The sequence below is a fragment of the Schistocerca gregaria genome, chromosome 10 (genome assembly GCF_023897955.1).
Source record: "Schistocerca gregaria isolate iqSchGreg1 chromosome 10, iqSchGreg1.2, whole genome shotgun sequence".
NCBI classification, from domain to species: domain Eukaryota; kingdom Metazoa; phylum Arthropoda; class Insecta; order Orthoptera; family Acrididae; genus Schistocerca; species Schistocerca gregaria.
In genome coordinates this window covers 133,031,068-133,050,470 of record NC_064929.1, presented here as the reverse complement: position 1 = coordinate 133,050,470, position 19,403 = coordinate 133,031,068, and the positions used below count along the sequence as shown (strand labels likewise).

General features: G+C 39.2%; 1 protein-coding gene across 1 annotated transcript in view; it reads right to left on the bottom strand.

Moving 5' to 3' along the window:
• Window positions 1-366: 366 nt before the first annotated feature.
• The window catches only part of LOC126293416 (tubulin-specific chaperone D), a 177,547-nt gene continuing 158,510 nt past the window's right edge, over window positions 367-19,403 (bottom strand). Inside the window, exon 18 of the mRNA XM_049986639.1 lies at window positions 367-1,356. Within this exon, the coding sequence (XP_049842596.1) occupies window positions 1,030-1,356 (327 nt within the window). The 3' untranslated portion in view covers window positions 367-1,029. The remainder of the gene's footprint in view (window positions 1,357-19,403) is intronic.

Genomic DNA, 19,403 nt, shown 5'->3' with positions numbered 1-19,403 from the left:
CATGTAGCATATGTCAAATGTTCCTTTGCTTTACATCTGAAAGAAATTGTTTTGCTGTTTTTCATAAGAAGTGACTTTGAACTTCTGTTACATTTCTCACATAAAATCAGGATTATTTTATATGTTAAGAATAATTTTGTTGTAGCATTCATGTGTATTACTTTGCATTAACATAGACTGCAGGTATCACATATGATACCATCTGAAAAATATATATAAAAATGAAAATAACATTTTCCTCTGCATTTTTTATTTATCTGTGTCCTTAACGCTTGTGAATATCAGTTTCAATAAAATCAGACTTCAGACCAACCTTCAGAACTCTAGAGGTTAAGCACCATACATATTCACAACCAAGCTACTCACTATTTGGAAATAATGGTTTATTCTTTATACAAATTGAACAAGGCATAGACCATCAAGTATGAAAAAGAACAAGGAATGACTGACACAGTAAAAAATTAAATAATTAGTATAAACATAACAGTGCAAAACGTTAATACAATTTTTACAAACAAATATATGCAAATACTATTCACATACACATCCCAATTTATGCTTTGCTTCACTTAGCTTCCAGACAGTAAAATTTTCAATAAATGTGGCATATCGTACTGTAGTATGATACTAAAGTTGGTCACACTCATAACTGATACTGTGGATCTGTCGAGCTTAGGAACTTTGACCTAATTAAAAACAGTTCAACAAAATGTAATGATTATGTATTTCATATAAAAACATGGCTGAAGAACAAATGTTTCTGTGATCTCAAAGCATTATCTACTCTGTGCATTAATGTAATTGGCAACATAATGAAACTTTGTAATTTGAATATCCTGCCAGCAGTACGCAATGCTAAATTAAGCTCCTTAAGTTTATCACTGGATTACGTTTGTGCATTCAAAAGATAGTTAGTTTGAAACCAAAGCCCGAGAGTGAAATCTTTTAAGTATTTTTTTTTATTCAAATAGGTGTGACACTTCCCATGTGGGTAGCTCTGCCTGTGCTTCCTCGTTATCCTTATTTAAATTAAGACTTTTTACTGGAACTTCCTTCTAAATTAGCTGATGATGCTGTTCCAGGCTTTATCTCACTCACTGGTACAAGTGCAGGTATTCCCAACATATTACAGATTTTGTTCCTTATAGGTCTTATCTCCTCCACAGCTTCATTCCACGAAGTTTCACTAAGCAGCTGCATCGCTCCGTCGACATCTGGAGCTTCAGACATCTCGTCACCGTACATCAGCAGGGCCTCGTACAGTTGAGATGCTGTCAATTTCCGTGCCCACACAAACGGCTGGCATATGTACCTAGCCAGCCGACCTAGGGCACGTTTACGCACAGTCCCTGGCACCTGTAACAAAAAGAGCAAAATAATTTTGTTACACTTCCTGCTCAATTAGTAATGTTGTCAGCGACTTGTAGGTTTAGCCTATGTTCAGAGCCAGTTTAAGGCCCAAAGGACACAAGTCACTGCTTGGAGTGTCAAGCTGAGAGCGCTACAGAGGCACTACAACTGGAAGATTTCTAAATAAGATGTATCACAATTAGTAGCGGTTGCTTGGGGTACCGAGCTGAGAGGGGCAGCGAAGTGCACGATTTGTAAACAGTGAGCATAACAATTTGTAGCAATAACTGACACAGGCGAAAAGTGAGTGTGAGTGAGTGAGTGAGAGTGTGTGTGTGTGTGTGTGTGGGGGGGGGGGGGGGCACGCCAAATGACCAAATGATAAATTGCTTGTGTGAGAAGATGTTCTCAAACCAGTCCATGCTTCTGTGGGGGGGAGGGGGGTGGGGGGGGGGGGAATAGCCACTTCCCTTTGTAACCACATACCTAACATATTACTAGTTGGGGGGATTAATGCTAACTTGGAAAGCATGCTTGTATATTCCGCGATCTTTCAAAAGAGTCTGACTGTGTTCATCACAGGATACACTGGTATGCAAACCATAAGGATGAAAATAACTTTTGCATGATGTGTCACACCCCAGTAACATAGCTCAATTAAACTTGGACTATACATAGAAAGAACTGCTACACGACAGTACAGAAGGTAATTGAAAGAAACTCACGATGAGACAAACAGAAATGACACTTTTATTCAAAGACAATAAACGCAATGAAGTCAATGTGATGAATGCGGTTGACAAATGCTGGATGTTTGTTGGTACACGGTATGGGACCATGCAGCAAGACGTCTCCCCAACCCACCAAAACATGCCCAGTGGGCTTTAAGTTGGGGAAACAGGCAGGCCAATCCATTCACTTTATATCCTGTAGTTCCAAGAGCTCCTCCATTCCATCTCTGCTGTTCAATGTGGTTGCCCATTGTCACCCATAAAAATTAAATTTGGGCTGAATGCACCCCTGAAACAAGGCACATGCAGGAGTACAGTGCCAAAATAATGTTGCCTGGTGAGTGTGCTGTGTCCAAAGATTTGGAGGTCAGTACACTGATACGACATTAGGATTCCTCACACCATAACACCTAGACCACCGAAACGATAATGTTAGACAGTGTTCCTGGATGCATTACATGTTCCCACTTCTCACTATATGAGGGTATGTCCAGAATCGTGTTGAACTTGATCATTTTGATGGTCTGTGTGTTGCAATGTGGGAAGCCATAATGATGCATGGGCATACTGATTCCAAGTCCTTGAACATGCTACGCTCACCGGTCAACACTATTGTGAGACTGGCTACTATGTGCATGCATCTTTTCAGGAATGCATTTAGCCCTGAATCCATTTTTATTGGTGACAACACTTGGCTGCATTGAACAGCAGTGGGGGGGGGGGGGGGGGGGCCAGCTCTTGGAAAGAGAGGATATTCAGTGAATGGTTTGGCCTGCCCATTCCCTCAATTTAAAGCCATTTTAAATCCATTCATGCACGTGTATGATGTGTTGGTGGATGTACTGCAGCACATCCAAATGCACCAATGTCCAGCCAGCAGTTATCAGCTGTGTGGATGGAAGAATGGAACACCTGACCACAAACAGCTCCTTACCAACTCTGTGGCCAGCACAAGAGCACATTGCAGAGCTCAGGAACACATCACAGAGCTGCACTGATGTCTGTGGTGATCACACATACTTTAAGGAACCATATGCTGCCTTTGGCAACGTCCAGAATACCATCGTACATTGCAGTTACTGCAGTGTAATTACTGTCTTTGAATAAATGTGTCATTTATATTCATCTCATTGCTTATTTCTTTCAGTTTACCTTCTGTACTATATTGCAGCTTGCTTATTTCTTTCGGTTTATCTTCTGTACTATATTGCAGCAGTTCGTCCTATGCATGGTCCAAGTTTCACTGACAGTGATACATCATGAGAAAGATACTTTTTTTCTTAAGTTCTGCACACCAGTGCATTTCTGCAGAAAGCAAGCCACTGTGGAATCAGTGGACTAATTGGTAACTGACTAGGATCTTACTTACAGCGCAGGCATCAGATTTAGATGTAAAAGAGGAATGGATAACAAGAGTAGGGTATGACTGTTGAATGGCACATTATGGAGTCCCACATGGATCTGTTCTAGGTCCCTTGATTCTCTTATAAATTAATTTACCTATTTTTGTCCTCCAACAAAGCAAGTAACTTCAGAATGTTCATCGACAGTCAGAGTATTGAGATTTATAACAAAATATATGGCACTCTAAACTAAAACCAATCCGTTGCTTGCAAATATTCTGAAGTGCTTCACAGTAAACTCATAAGCAATAAATCTTGGCAATACAAACTACATCTACTGTCTGTACTGTTATTGCTTATGAGTTTACTGTGAACCACTTCAGAATATTTGCAAGCAACGGATTGGTTTTAGTTTAGAGTGCCATATATTTTCTTATAAATCTCAATACTCTGACTGTCGATGAACTCGAGAACAGAACCAAAAATTCACAAGGACATAAAATTCTCAAGAGAACCATCAAAAAAGACTAAACCAACATTCATATCTATAATATATTTACGTACAGTATCAAACAAATTAAACACACTAATGAAGAATGCAAGTTCCAATTCGCATACAGAACCAACAATACTATACAGCATGGGCTTCAGTCAGGAAAAACAAAATTACCAACATACACAGAACTACACAAAATCGAATGTCAATTGCAATAAATTTTACTTAGGACAGCTACTTCAGTATAAGATATCGAGAGCATGCAAGATTTAGCAAAAATTATCCATCTACATTTTCAACCACTTAAAGAGCTATAACCTTAAAGAAGAATGAATAGAGCTAGCAATGAAAATTTTACAACTATTACTCAAAGATTTAACATTGAACATACTTGAAGAAAGAAAAGTCTGTGTACACACATTACAATGTCCTGGTGATATTTTAAATGAACGAATGTATTTAAAACATTAACATTTCATTCACATCATTATTAATTTCTTAACCAAAGACAATGGGTACACAGAAACAATTACCCACAGACACACTAATCACGAAGATCATACATACAGCCCAAAATGACAAAATCAACACACCATGCCGACTGTAACCATATAACATCTTTGGCCAACTGTCACTATTGTTAATCTGTCAAATTAGAAAATAAAACATCAAATTACAAAAATTACAAGAATGGATGATTAACAACATGAGCAAACCGCAAAACAGTTTATAGCATAAGAGTCCTAAATCTATACCATGTCGTAATACAATACAGAGTGACAGCAACCACTGATGACATATGGATATAATCACCAAATTTGTGTATCCAAAAATACACTTAACGAACACTATTAAAAAATTTAAAAAAATATTATGTAACTTCCGCGGGTGATCTGAAGATGGAAATTAGCTTAAATGGATCCATCACAGGAAATACATAACTAAATTACTACAGCAGCAATCTGGATTTTATTACATATAGTCTCTAAGACATATCTTCAACACTGCAAGCTCAATGGAATGTAAATGTTATATATCAATTCTGCTGTCTGTTTAAGCATGAGAGGATGAATGTTCATGATGATTTTATGACGGAGGAAACTTTTTGTGGTGTTCTGTGCTTGGGAGGGGAGGCAGAGGGGAGGAGACAAAGGGTACCCAACACATTCTGGATCCAAAACTACCTTCAGAGAACAACAAAACTTAATTGATGAATGTTTGTCTGGACGTCTTTTTTTATTACGATGTGGAAGGAGAAGGCCTTCTCTGTGTCGAGATGGAAGGAGCCAGAAAGAGGATAATAGTGGGCTCTTTTTTTCTTTTAAAAACACCATGAACCCCAAAAGTCTGATAAAAGTAAATAATGAAAACTCTGTATTAAGTTATTTATTATACGTTTGTGGGTATGTGTCCCTGCAAGCATTCACTTTGATTGCACTCTAGTTTCTTTAAGTTGTTGTTATGCTAAACACTTATTTATTTCTTCCAAGACTGAAATGTAAACATTCTAGCAACATTGGCTGTACAAATCAGCTGTTCAACCATCAAAACTTACCACTACAATTCACAGCTGGAGTTACTAATGTACACTTGGGAAGTCAGAGCTTGGACAGTTTCTCATAAAATTTTCCCAGAAGGCCTATCGAACAGAAATTTGACCAGTGATGAGACATGGGTTTCCTATGCTAATGCTTGGATCCCTACCCTTCAATGAAGAACTTCAGGATGCTATCTTCAACTGACTGCAACATCATACGGCAGAATTTTACCTATATCTATATCTGTATATTTTCTCTGCAAGACACTGTACACCGTGTGGCAGAAGTTATATGATACCAATAATTCAGATTTTCTTTCCTACTCCTATCATGTATTAAGTGAGAGAAAAATGACTATCTATATTCAGCTTGACACACACCTTAATCTCTCTTATCTTTTTCTCACAACACCTATGCAACATACATAAGTGGCACAATAGTGGCCATATAGTCTCCTCTGATTGTAAGTTCTTTAAAATTACCCAACAGTGTTTTGTAGGAACCATGTCACCTCTCTTCCACAAGGATTTACATTTAAGCTCTGAGAGCATTTCTGTTACACTTCTCTTAAGACTATATTGACCTGTTACATTCCTGGCAGCGAATTGCCGAGTATGTTCAATGCCTGCTGTTGTGCCTAATGGGTAAAGACTACAAATACTGGAGCAGTACTCTAGAATTGGTCACACTAATGTCTTGTAGCTATTTCATTTACAGATTCATTGAACTTTCCCAGAACTGTTTCAACAAATCTAAGTCTTCCATTCACCTTCATTAACACTGAATTTATGCGATCGTCCCATTTCATATAATGGAACTGAAAAAGTTGTTTCTACTAATTATCATGTGTCTCCAAAATAATAAAACTCTAATTGGTACTTATGAGTAAAACAGCAGATCCTGGAAATGTTGGAAATCTATACAACTTTTTCAGGCATTTAGATACCAAGACGGGTGCAGCAGAAAGGAAGTACACTTATTATTGACCTTTGCCCTGTACATTCGAAGGAAGCGTAATTTCTGAGGAATGTAAATGTTGTGTTCTCCAAACTGCACAAGTCATCTGCAGCCACTGTATCTCTGAACCTGGACATAATACACTCTGTTAAACCCAGATACAGAGTAGCAGTTGTGCAGAAATCAATTTCATTGTCTCTGTCAACAAAACTTTCAAGTCCAGCAACACTTGGTACTCCAGTACCTCCTCGAACAATGGCAACAGTAAACCATCCGTTACCATGACCAAACGTATCGTTTATATCTAAACTAAAATTAAGTCTACAACCGACGAAAACAGCAGGACCATCCAGCAGAGCTTGTGCAGCGACAGACTTAACTCGAATACAATTCTTCTTGTCTCCAGCTGTTGTAGCAAATTCGATGTTCTCGATGGTCTTGTACACTGTTTGTTTAGAACGGCGGCGATATCTTCTGTAAGGCATCTTGGCAGCGTTCAATGCAGTTGCCTGTGCAGCAGCAGCAGCGTGACATAGCCGCTACGCGGCACTCGCTCGCTTATATACATGTCCGAACACGCGTGACCTTGATTCGGACACTGATACGACATTAGGATTCCTCACACCATAACGGCGGCGATATCTTCTGTAAGGCACCTTGGCAGCGTTCAATGCAGGTGCCTGTGCAGCAGCAGCAGCGCGACATAGCCGCTACGCGGCACTCGCTCGCTTATATACATGTCCGAACACGCGTGACCTTGATTCGGACTTAGAATATTTCTGCCTGCTGGCGGAGCGTTATACCGGACGCGAGCACTAGTATATCTAGGTGCTCGCGTCCGCTGTGCGCCAGCCAGGCGCGCTGCCAAGATTACGTAAGTTGGTCGGCGGATTGCGTCAGCCGCCTTTGTGGCGTGACATGCTGTTGCCTCCTTGAGCCCCCCCCCCCGGTTCTAGATGTACCCATGTCCGATTATAAGCTACGCTACAAATCAGTTTGGAAAAAAAAAATTATTTATGGAAATATACAGTACAATCACCAACAAATTTTACATATTCACATACACCTTTGCCTTTAACCCAAATGAATACAGATTCGTTTACAGATATTTTCCTCCTGTTACGAGTATACAATGACAAGGAAGAAGGAGAAACATATGCAGATTTACCAAAATCCTTACTAGCCAATTCGGAAATATGATAAGTGCGAAAGGCAATAATGTCTCTGTCAACAAAACTTTCAAGTCCAGGAACACTTGGTACTCCAGTACCTCCTCGAACAATGGCAACAGTAAACCATCCGTTACTATGACCAAACGTATCGTTTATATCGGTTACAGTCTACAAGACCATCGAGAACATCGAATTTGCTACAACATCTGGAGACAAGAAGAATCGTATTCCAGTTAAGTCTGTCGCTGCACAAGCTCTGCTGGATGGTCCTGCTGTTTTCGTCGGTTGTAGACTTAATTTTAGTTTAGATATAAACGATACGTTTGGTCATGGTAACGGATGGTTTACTGTTGCCATTGTTCGAGGAGGTACTGGAGTACCAAGTGTTCCTGGACTTGAAAGTTTTGTTGACAGAGACATTATTGCCTTTCGCACTTATCATATTTCCGAATTGGCTAATAAGGATTTTGGTAAATCTGCATATGTTTCTCCTTCTTCCTTGTCATTGTATACTCGTAACAGGAGGAAAATATCTGTAAACGAATCTGTATTCATTTGGGTTAAAGGCAAAGGTGTATGTGAATATGTAAAATTTGTTGGTGATTGTACTGTATATTTCCATAAATAAATTTTTTTTTCCAAACTGTACACAGAAGATATCGCCGCCGTTCTAAACAAACAGTTTACAAGACCATCGAGAACATCGAATTTGCTACAACATCTTGAGACAAGAAGAATCGTATTCCAGTTAAGTCTGTCGCTGCACAAGCTCTGCTGGATGGTCTTGCTGTTTTCGTCGGTTGTAGACTTAATTTTAGTTTAGATATAAACAATACGTTTGGTCATGGTAACGGATGGTTTACTGTTGCCATTGTTCGAGGAGTACAGGCTGTGTACAGGCTGTGTATACATTTGTTGCTGCCAGGTATTACGTAACACAACAGACTGAGTTAAACAGTTTCACAAAGGGTGGCTGTGTCACACCAGTAGCTACTGAAGAATACACTGTTCCAGAAGCAGAATGAAGAAGCAAAACTGGCATTTCTGAAAATGAAACATTCCAAAGATTTGTGATGATTACGTCCTGACTTCCGTACCTGAGATTGATGCAAATAAACTGCTTATGAAGCAACACAGGTAGAAGCTGGCAGTGATAATGAGGGAGAAGAAGAAGAAGAAGAAGAAGAAGAAGAAGGACATTGCCTCAAGTTTTGCTGATGCCATGCAAGGAACTGATACTGCCAGGAATTTCTTTTCCTTTCTTAATGTGGATGAATCAATTCTAATTTACATCAACCAGCTGGGCGACAACTTCTTTCACTGCCATACGCCAGAAGCACAAAACAACCATGACTTCTAGATTCTTTCTAAAAAGCGAAATGGTGTGATAACTTTCATAATTGTATGTTTACTACATTTAAATTTGCAGCATAGGATATTGGTAATTTTGTAATTAAATAGCATGTGTATCACCTAAACATGCTTAAAATATGGTTCTGGGTACCTCTTTCCCCATTTGTAGAACACCCCTATTTAAGGAAAAAATATATGGGCCCCCAAGAGATTAGTTAAGGGTATGCGATACGAGTTTTTTGATGAGAAAATCGATTTTTGGGTAAATGCATTTTCGAAAAATTTAGACTCTCCTGTTTCATACAATGTATAAAATATTTGGATTATTTGAATAGAACTATTTAAAATAATTTTTTAAAATAATTTTGACACACGATGTTCCGCACCTTGTATATGAGACAGGAAATATACCTGATATAGACAGCCTTGCCAGAGACATAATTGAGCACAAGAGAGTTAGCTTTTCTGTTGGCTACACTGCTAGACAGTTGACAATAGATTCTGCACCATTTCTATTGTTTCCTTTGTGAGTACATCCATGTCAGTGTTGTGAAAGTCGTATGTGGAGAAGTCATTGAGTTTTCTTTCCTTCAACATGCCAAGACCTAGTCTGAAGGTATTTAGAAAGCGTGTACATTGGCACAAGAAAGTAAAGTGTACTAAAAATTCGTCTGATTCATCTTCATCAGTATCTGATGTCCCAGTAGCGACTAACCTCAACACTGGTAGTGATAAATTGAGTGATGCTGCTGCCACTACACCGGAAAGTGCTTCAAGAAGAAAACTAGCTGGAATTGAAGAAGAATACAAGTAACTAAATGCTGGGACAACAAAATATGAGGTAATTAACGTCTCTTTATTATCAGACGTTTTGGAGAACAATGTGTGCTGCAAACAATGTGGAAAATGTGGTGTTTCATTGAAAACAAACTTACATGTAGGACTTGCTTGTGAATAAGAGTTGATGTGCAGTTATTGGAAACACAGTGTTACTTTCTTCAATTCCTCACATGTTACTGCATATAAAGGGAAACTATACGATATAAACATTAGTCTGGTTTATGGATTACGGTGTATAGGAAAGGGCAGGGCTGCAGGTGCCATGTTGTGTCGTGTGATGAACCTCACTCCTCCACCTTCAAAATTTAACAAACATATAATTGCAATGGGCTCTGCTGTAGAAGATGTGGCACAGGAAAACATGAAAGATGCTGTTGAGGAAGCAGTTGTTGAAAATAATAATAGCAGAGACTTGTCCATAGCTTTTGATGGAAGTTGGCAGAAGAGAGGCCACACATCTCTGAATGGTGTAGTAACAGCTACAAGTGTGGACACTGGTAAGGTAGTTGATGTGGCAATACTTTCCAAGCATTGCAGATGCAAGGAGAAAATGAAAAATAAACATGAAGAGGAGTGCATGGCAAATTACTATGGGTCAAGTGGCAGTATGGAAGTTGCTGGTGTTAGAAGGATTTATGAACGCTCAGTAAAATGGTACAACGTTAGATACATGAATTATCTTGGAGATGGTGACTCAAAAGCTTTCAAAGAAATTGAGGAACTGAGACCCTATGGTAATGATGTGAAAATTTCCAAACTGGAGTGTGTTGGCCATGTTAAGAAAAGGATGGGATCAAGACTTCGACGGCTCAAGGCTAGCATGAAAGGGAAGAAATTGAGCGATGGAAAAACTTTAGATGGGAAAAATAGACTGACAGATGCTACAATAGATCATATTCAGAAGTGATGTGGTCTAGCAATAAGACAGAATACAGCAGATGCAGAATTAATGAGAAGAGCAGTCTGGGCTCTGTTTTTTCATACAGCTTCAAACAATGAGAATCCCCAACATGGGCTATGTCCAAAAGGAGACGATAGTTGGTGCAAGTACAACAGAGGCAAGGTAACTAAGAAACAATACAGTCACCCTCATCACCTGCGACCTGCCATAATGGATGAAATAAAACCAATATTCCGAGACCTCGCAGATATTAGTCTACTAAAGAAATGTCTTAATGGCCGGACTCAAAATACAAATGAGTGTGTGGACCATGTGATATGGAATAGACTACCTAAAACTGTGTTTGTGGGTATAAACACACTTCACTTTGGCGTTTATGATGCTGTGTCATCATTCAATCAGGGCAATATAACAAAGTGCAAAGTTCTGCAGAAGTTGGGGCTCTGTGTAGGACTACGAACTGCCGCAGCTACACTTTATTTGGACAAGGAACGGCTCAGGTCTTCAGGTAATGCCATAAAAGTATATTCAAAGATGGCTAGACAGCATAGCAGAGTCATCAAGAGGAAGCTGTTGGACAATTCTGGTGATACAAGCTATGGAGCAGGCTTGTACTGAAGTAAAAACTTTGAAGCTAATTTCCCGTAACTTTAGTTTTTTTGTGTATAAGGTACACTTTCTCAGAGCCTATTTATAGTAGAAAGATGAAATTTTCTGTAGCTGTTCCTTAAGACCTTTTAATATATCTGAATTAAAAGATATATGGAATTATTTTGTATTAATGGATGTAAATTTTAAAATACTTGTTAAAATGTATAACTTTTTTAACATTTACAGAAAATAAAATATCCGAAAAACTATACATTATTTTTTTCAAAATTAATAATTCAGCATAAAAGCAGAACATATCTCTGCGTTCTGTGAAAAAATCAAGAGTATCGTCCAAATAACAAATGAGAAAATGTTCCTAACTTCTAGCTCAATTTAATATTGTAAGCATAGGGCACTTAGTATAACCTTAAGAAGGGGGTTTACTGCAGTTTTGTGGTAAGACTTTTACGCTTCATGTAAAAAAATTAAAAACTAGCATAGGGCGTTCCGTATACCCTTAAGAAGGGGTTTTACTGCAGTTTTGTGGTAAGAGTTTTACGCTTCATGTAAAAAAATTAAAAACTAGTGTTTTGGGATTCATGTGTGTTCTCCAATATGCAATCTTTCTCATTCAATTTTGCAAAAACTATTCATTAAAAAAAATTGATTTTTTGGTATCTTACAATCTAATATCAAAGCTTGACAATTAATTGGTTTGTTTTCCACTACTGTCAACTGTTATTGTCATACTTCGAAATTAAGTAAAATTACAGTGCATATTTTGAAAAACTTGTGGTAAGAAATGGAGTTGCTTGCCAGCTTACATTTGGTGCATTTTAGGTCATACAATGCTGTGCATGAAATGTAGCTAACATATTGCAATTGCTTTTAATGCCGGAAGGAGAGGCATATCACTTTCCAGTCTTGAGTAAATATAGGGCATATCTGGAAGTTGCCGAGGCTGGCAGTGACATGCCATACACCAGACTACTGCCACCTGCTGCATCTTGTTGCTTGTCACATCATTCCTGGGGGGAAACAGTATTGTATGGATACCCGTTGCACTACAAGGCCTTTACGGCATGATGGAACATTATCAAAATGCTCTGCTTTAATCTTTTAATCAGATAATATCAGGTTCTTTCTCTTTACTATAGGGTCTACCTTACATTTACCCACCAGCACTGCCTTTCATTATGCCAAATGAAAATTTTGTCCAAGTCCTCTTGCAATCCCTTGCAATTCTCAAAGGAAAATAATTCATTGTACACAAATGCGTCTTCACTGAACAGTTTTATAGTGCTGATGACACAACCTGATAAACACTTTATATACAGGGTGTGTCACTATTGCCACCAACAATAACTCCAGAAGTATGACAGGAGTTGAAAAGTTTGTAGGACAAAAGTTGCATGGGACAACAGGGGCCATAATATGACGTTGGTTTTTTGTTGCTAGGTGGGGTCGCTTCAGAGATATGAAGGTCAACTTTTTTAAAAAAAATTTTTATGGGATGCTATAATGTGGCACTTATTTTCTGATAGTGGCTATTGAGACGAATCCAATGATGTGTAACAGTAAGGTCTTTGAAGGTCAACGAAGGTCACAAAGGTAGCATGAATTCCATTAGAAGGTATCAATGGAGTGCTGTAATCTTATCATCGTGGATTGAGTGGTATTCCTTATCACATCGGCACGTATCGAAGCACATGCTCTGACAATTCTCTCTCACATATCTGTAGGTGTGGTTAGAACTTTTTTTTTATAAACAATGTCTTTCGCGAATCCCCACAAGGGAAAAATTAAGAGGCATAACGTCTGGTGAACGAGCCGGCCACGACACATCTCCTCTGCGTCCAATCCAACGATTTGGGAATTGTCTCTGTAACTCATTTCTAGGCATCAGCAATAAATATACTGGACACCCGTCATATTGATACCACATTCAGTCCCTTGTTCCTAAAGGTATTAGTTTCAATAACAGAGCTAATGTTTCTTGCAGGAATGTGGTGTACTTCCTACCATTAAGATTTCCTTTGATGAAATAGAGGCCTACAATTCTGTCCTCCAGAATCCCACACCATACATTCACTGACCACGGTTTATGGTGTGCAACTTGCTGCAACCGACATGGATTTTCAGTTGCCCAATACGGCAAGTTATGCAAATTAACATTTCCATGGTTCGTGAATGTATCCTTGTCACTAAATAAAATCAAATTAATAAGTGTGCCTTCCCTCTGAATTTGAAGTTGAGCCCATTGGCAGAATTCAATGTGGTGCACACAATCTGTACCAGTTAATTCTTGGTGGAGACTGATATGATAAGGATGATATCCACGGTGATGCAAAACATGAACAACACTACTCTGGCTCATGCCAAATTCCCTTGTGATTTGATGTAATCTAACACAAGAATCTTGAACCACAGTGGCAAGAGTACCAATTTCTGTTCACTCGTTAGTAACTTTCCTTTGCCGGTTATGTTTCCAATGCATTAAAGATCCAGTTGTTCTCAATTTATCATAGACATATTTAAACATACGACATGTAGGGTGAGTACATTGACGATATCTTTAAGTGTATAAGTCTCTAGCTCTCACTGAATTTCATTGGCATTCTCCATACATGAGAAGCATATCGACTGGTTCTTTGAAGGAATACATCATTCACATTCACTTGATTTGATGATGTTAGTCTTACCTTTCCTATTAAGTGTTGTATTGTGGAACTGTCAAATGGTGCTTACATGTCAATGGCATGTTAGATGGATACGCCGTGTTCGGCGAATATTTATTATTTGCACGATAGAATTGTCAGAGCATGTGCTACGGTAAGTGCAGAAGTGATAAGGAATACCAATCAATCCATGAGAAGAAGATTGCAGCACTGCATTGATACCAATGGTCATCACTTCGGACACCTTCTGTAAATAGACATTCATGCCACCTTTTTGACCTTTGTTGACTGTCAAAGACCTTACTATTATACATCATTGGATTCATCTCAGTAGCTGTTACCACGAAATAGGTACCAAATTATAGCAACCCATTTAAAAATAAAAAAAAAGGGTTGACCTCCAAATCTCTGGCACAAGCCCACCTAGCAATAAAAAACCAACATCATATTATGGATCCTGTTGTCCCATGCAGCATTTTTCCCACAAACGTTTTAGCTACTATCATACTTTTGGAGTTATCCTAGGTGGCAATAGTTAGTGACTCACCCAATATACTGAGAAGATAAGAGGTCCTATTATGCTTCTTTAGGGCACATACGGTGTTACCCACATTTCTGTGGAACATTTTCTGTCTAGAATAATGTTCTAGACAGGGGGATTTGTTCTGGCTTCCTGCACGAAATGACTGCTTTGGCACCACTGGCGAGACACCGCAACAAACCGGACTCAGTCTCTAACCTCAGTCTTCACGTAGTACTGGTTTCATGGGGCAGTGAATTTCGTGTGCTTCCTACTTTTATAGTGAAAATTTACTTGAAACAAATAAGAGCAGTAGTAATGGCTCCATTGCTCACTGTAGAAGACTGCCTACAAAACTCGTGATGTTCTACATCACTGTTACCAAACAAAACATTTTCTTTCAGTGCAAATAGGTATCTCAATCCAAATAAGAGTACAAAATAAATGTTCATAATGCTAAATATGCTCAGAACATTTCATCCCCGAGGATTAAATGGGGCCTTGAATAATAAACTAAGATGCATAAAAACCGAACGGTGCCCCTTCGCAGAAAATATCTAATTGGGACATGAAACTCAGAATGGTGTAATAGACTGTGGCAATATGGGAGGTAAGAGGACAAATTAATTGCTTAAACCTTAACTACTAAGCATCACCCTTCAGATTGCTACGATTTTTTATCTCATGATATCTCACATGCTCCTGTGAAGCAAAATGGACTCTTTTGCGTGCCTTTCTATTGAATGACAAACTACATGTGAACTCTTGTATTGTTGCTTCTCTTCGTTTCTCATTTATGGGCCTTAAGAGGTCTCACAGATGTACCACAGTGTTTGTGCATCATCGTTCTGTCGAATGGTGCTGTTTCTCAATTGTGAGGACAGCTGGACCTTCCATGCAATATGTGGATGTTCAAGAACAGCTCAGTGAATCCTCAGGTGAAGGCCTTGATGACAGCAATAACAATCCTGATTTTGAGATATTTAGTATCACGACAATAATTCAGAATAGGAAACTGAAAGTGATGAAGATATGACACCTGATGATGATGGAGATACTTACATATTCGGTAAGAACAGATGGTTTTGCTGGAGAAAACAACAGCCGCCAGCTAACATACATATTCGTGTTTTTGCTGGAGAAAAAAACATCCGCCAGCTAACATAATAACAAGGTAACACAACACTGTCTTGAAGCTTCCTGGACTGCAACAGATAGCGAAAAGACTCAGAGAAAACCCTGCTGTTCTAGAGGTATGGAAGCTGTTCTTTACCCAAGATAATGTAGACGAAGTCATTCCATGGATAAATCTGAAAATAACTAAGCTTAGAGTACAGTATGCAAATATCACTTGTCCTACTTACAAGATGCTGATATCACTGAATTGAAGGCACTAATTGGTCTATCCCCCCCCCCCCCCCCCCCCCCCCCCCCCCCCCCCCACGAACCATGGACCTTGCCGTTGGTGGGGAGGCTTGCATGCCTCAATGACACAGATGGCCGCACCGTAGGTGCAGCCACAACGGAGGGGTATTTGTTGAGGGGCCAGACAAAAGTGTGGTTCCTGAAGAGGGGCAGCAGCCTTTTCAGTAGTTGCAAGGGCAACAGTCTGGATGATTGACTGATCTGGCCTTGTAACACTAACCAAAATGACCTTGCTGTTCTGGTACTGCGAATGGCTGAAGGCAATGGGAAACTACAGCCGTAATTTTTCCCGAGGGCATGCAGCCTTACCGTATGATTAAATGATGATGGCAGCCTCTTGGGTAAAATATTCCGGTGGTAAAATAGTCCCCCATTCGGATCTCTGGGCGGGGACTACTCAAGAGGACATTGTTATCAGGAGAAAGGAAACTGGCGTTCTACGAATCGGAGCGTGGAATGTCAGATCCCTTAATCGGGCAGGTAGGTTACAAAATTTAAAAAGGGAAATGGATAGGCTGAAATTAGATATAGTGGGAATTAGTGAAGTTTGGTGGCAGGAGGAACAAGACTTTTGGTCAGGTGAATACAGGGTTATAAATACAAAATCAAATAGGGGTAATGTAGGAGTAGGTTTAATAGTGAATAAAAAAATAGGAGTGCAACTAAGCTACTACCAACAGCATAATGAACACATTATTGTGGCCAAGATAGACACAAAGCACTACAGTAGTACAAGTTTATATGCCAACTAGCTCTGCAGATGATGATGAAATTGATGAAATGTATGATGAGATAAAAGAAATTATTCAGGTAGTGAAGGGAGACGAAAATTTAATAGTCATGGGTGACAGGAATTCGAGAGTAGAAAAAGGGAGAGAAGGAAACATAGTAGGCGAATATGGATTGGGGGAAAGAAATGAAAGAGGAAGCCGCCTGGTAGAATTTTGCACAGAGCATAACTTAATCATAGCTAACACTTGGTTCAAAAATCATAAGAGAAGGTTGTGTACATGGAAGAATCCTGGAAATACTAGAAGGTATCAGATAGATTATATAATGGTAAGACAGAAATTTAGGAACCAGGTATTAAATTGTAAGACATTTCCAGGGGCAGATGTGGACTCTGACCACAATCTATTGGCTATGAACTGTAGATTAAAATTGAAGAAACTGCAAAAAGGTGGGAGTTTAAGGAGATGGGACATGGATAAACTGAAAGAACCAGAGGTTGTACAGAGTTTCACGGAGAGCATAAGGGAACAACTGACAGGAATGGGGGAAAGAAATACAGTAGAAGAAGAAAGGGTAGCTTTGAGGGATGGAATAGTGAAGGCAGCAGAGGATCAAATAGGTAAAAAGAAAAGGGGTAGTAGGAACCCTTGGGTAACAGAAGAAATATTGAATTTAACTGATGAAAGGAGAAAATATAAAAATACAGTAAATGAAGCAGGCAAAAACGAATACAAATGTCTCAAAAATGAGATCGACAGTAAGTGCAAAATGGCTAAGCAGAGATGGCTAGAGGACAAATGTAAGGATGTAGAGGCTTATCTCACTAGGGGTAAGATAGATACTGCTTACAGGAAAATTAAAGAGACCTTTGGAGAAAGGAGAACCACTTGCATGAATATCATGAGCTCAGATGAAAACCCAGTTCTACGCAAAGAAGGGAAAGCAGAAAGGTGGAAGGAGTATGTAGAGGGTCTATACAAGGGTCATGTACTTGAGGACAATATTATGGAAATGGAAGAGGATGTAGATGAAGATGAAGGTGAAATGGGAGATAAGATATTGCGTGAAGAGTTTGACAGAGCACTGAAAGACCTGAGTCGAAACAAGGCCCCCGGAGTAGACAACCTTCCATTAGAAGTACTGACGGCCCTGGGGAGGCAGTCCTGACGAAACTCTACCATCTGGTGAGCAAAATGTATGAGACAGCCGAAATACCCTCAGACTTCAAGAAGAATATAATAATCCCAATCCCAAAGAAAGGAGGTGTTGACGGATGTGAAAATTACCGAACTATCAGTTTAATAAGTCACAGCTGCAAAATACTAACGTGAATTATTTACAGACGAATGGAAAAACTGGTAGAAGCCGACCTCGGGGAAGATCAGTTTGGATTCCACAGAAATACTGGAACACGTGAGGCAATACTGACCTTACGACTTATCTTAGAAGAAAGATTAAGGAAAGGCAAACCTACGTTTCTAGCATTTGTAGACTTAGAGAAAGCTTTTGACAATGTTGACTGGAAGACTCTCTTTCAAATTCTGAAGGTGGCAGGGGTAAAATACAGGGAGCAAAAGGCTATTTACAATTTGTACAGAAACCAGATGGCAGTTATAAAGAGTCGAGGAGCGTGAAAGGGAAGCAGTGGTTGGGAAGGGAGTGAGACAGGGTTGTAGCCTCTCCCCGGTGTTATTCAATCTGTATATTGAGCAAGCAGTAAAGGAAACAACGGAAAAATTTGGAGTAGGTATTAAAATCCATGGAGAAGAAATAAAAACTTTGGGGTTCACTGATGACATTGTAATTCTGTCAGAGACAGCAAAGGACTTGGAAGAGCAGTTGAACGGAATAGACAGTGTCTTGAAAGGAGGATATAAGATGAACATCAACAAAAGCAAAACGAGGATAATGGAATGTAGTCGAATTAAGTCAGTTGACGCTGAGGGAATTAGATTAGGAAATGAGACACTTAAAGTAGTAAAGGAGTTTTGCTATTTGGGGAGCAAAATAACTGATGATGGTCGAAGTAAAGAGGATATAAAATGTAGACTGTCAATGGCAAGGAAAGCGTTTCAGAAGAAGAGAAATTTGTTAACATCGGGTATAGATTTAAGTGTCAGGAAGTCATTTCTGAAAGTATTTGTATGGAGTGTAGCCATGTATGGAAGTGAACTGTGCACGATAAATAGTTTAGACAATAAGAGAATAGAAGCTTTCGAAATGTGGTGCTACAGAAGAATGCTGAAGATTAGATGGGTAGATCACATAACTAATGAAGAGGTACTGAATAGAATTGGGGAGAAGAGAAGTTTGTGGCACAACTTGACAAGAAGAAGGGATCGGTTGGTAGGACATGTTCTGAGACATCAAAGGATCACCAATTTAGTATTGGAGGGCAGTGTGGAGGGTAAAAATCGTAGAGGGAGACCAAGAGATGAATACACTAAGCAGTTTCAGAAGGATGTAGGCTGCAGTAGGTACTGGGAGATGAAGATAATTGCACAGGATAGAGTAGCATGGAGAGCTGCATCAAACCAGTCTCAGGACTGAAGACCACAACAACAACAACAACAACAACAACAGTTGGTCTATTAGTGTATTCAGCCATTTTCAAATCTGGGAATGAGTTAGTTTACAGCTTGTTTGCAATTGATGGAAAAGGCAGAGATGTTTTCTGATGCACTGTTACTAAAGAAAGATTTCCGTTCTTTTATCTTCATTATGATTTCGCAACCCACATGATCGGAGGGGACAAAGAAAGTAGACAAGTCAGTTT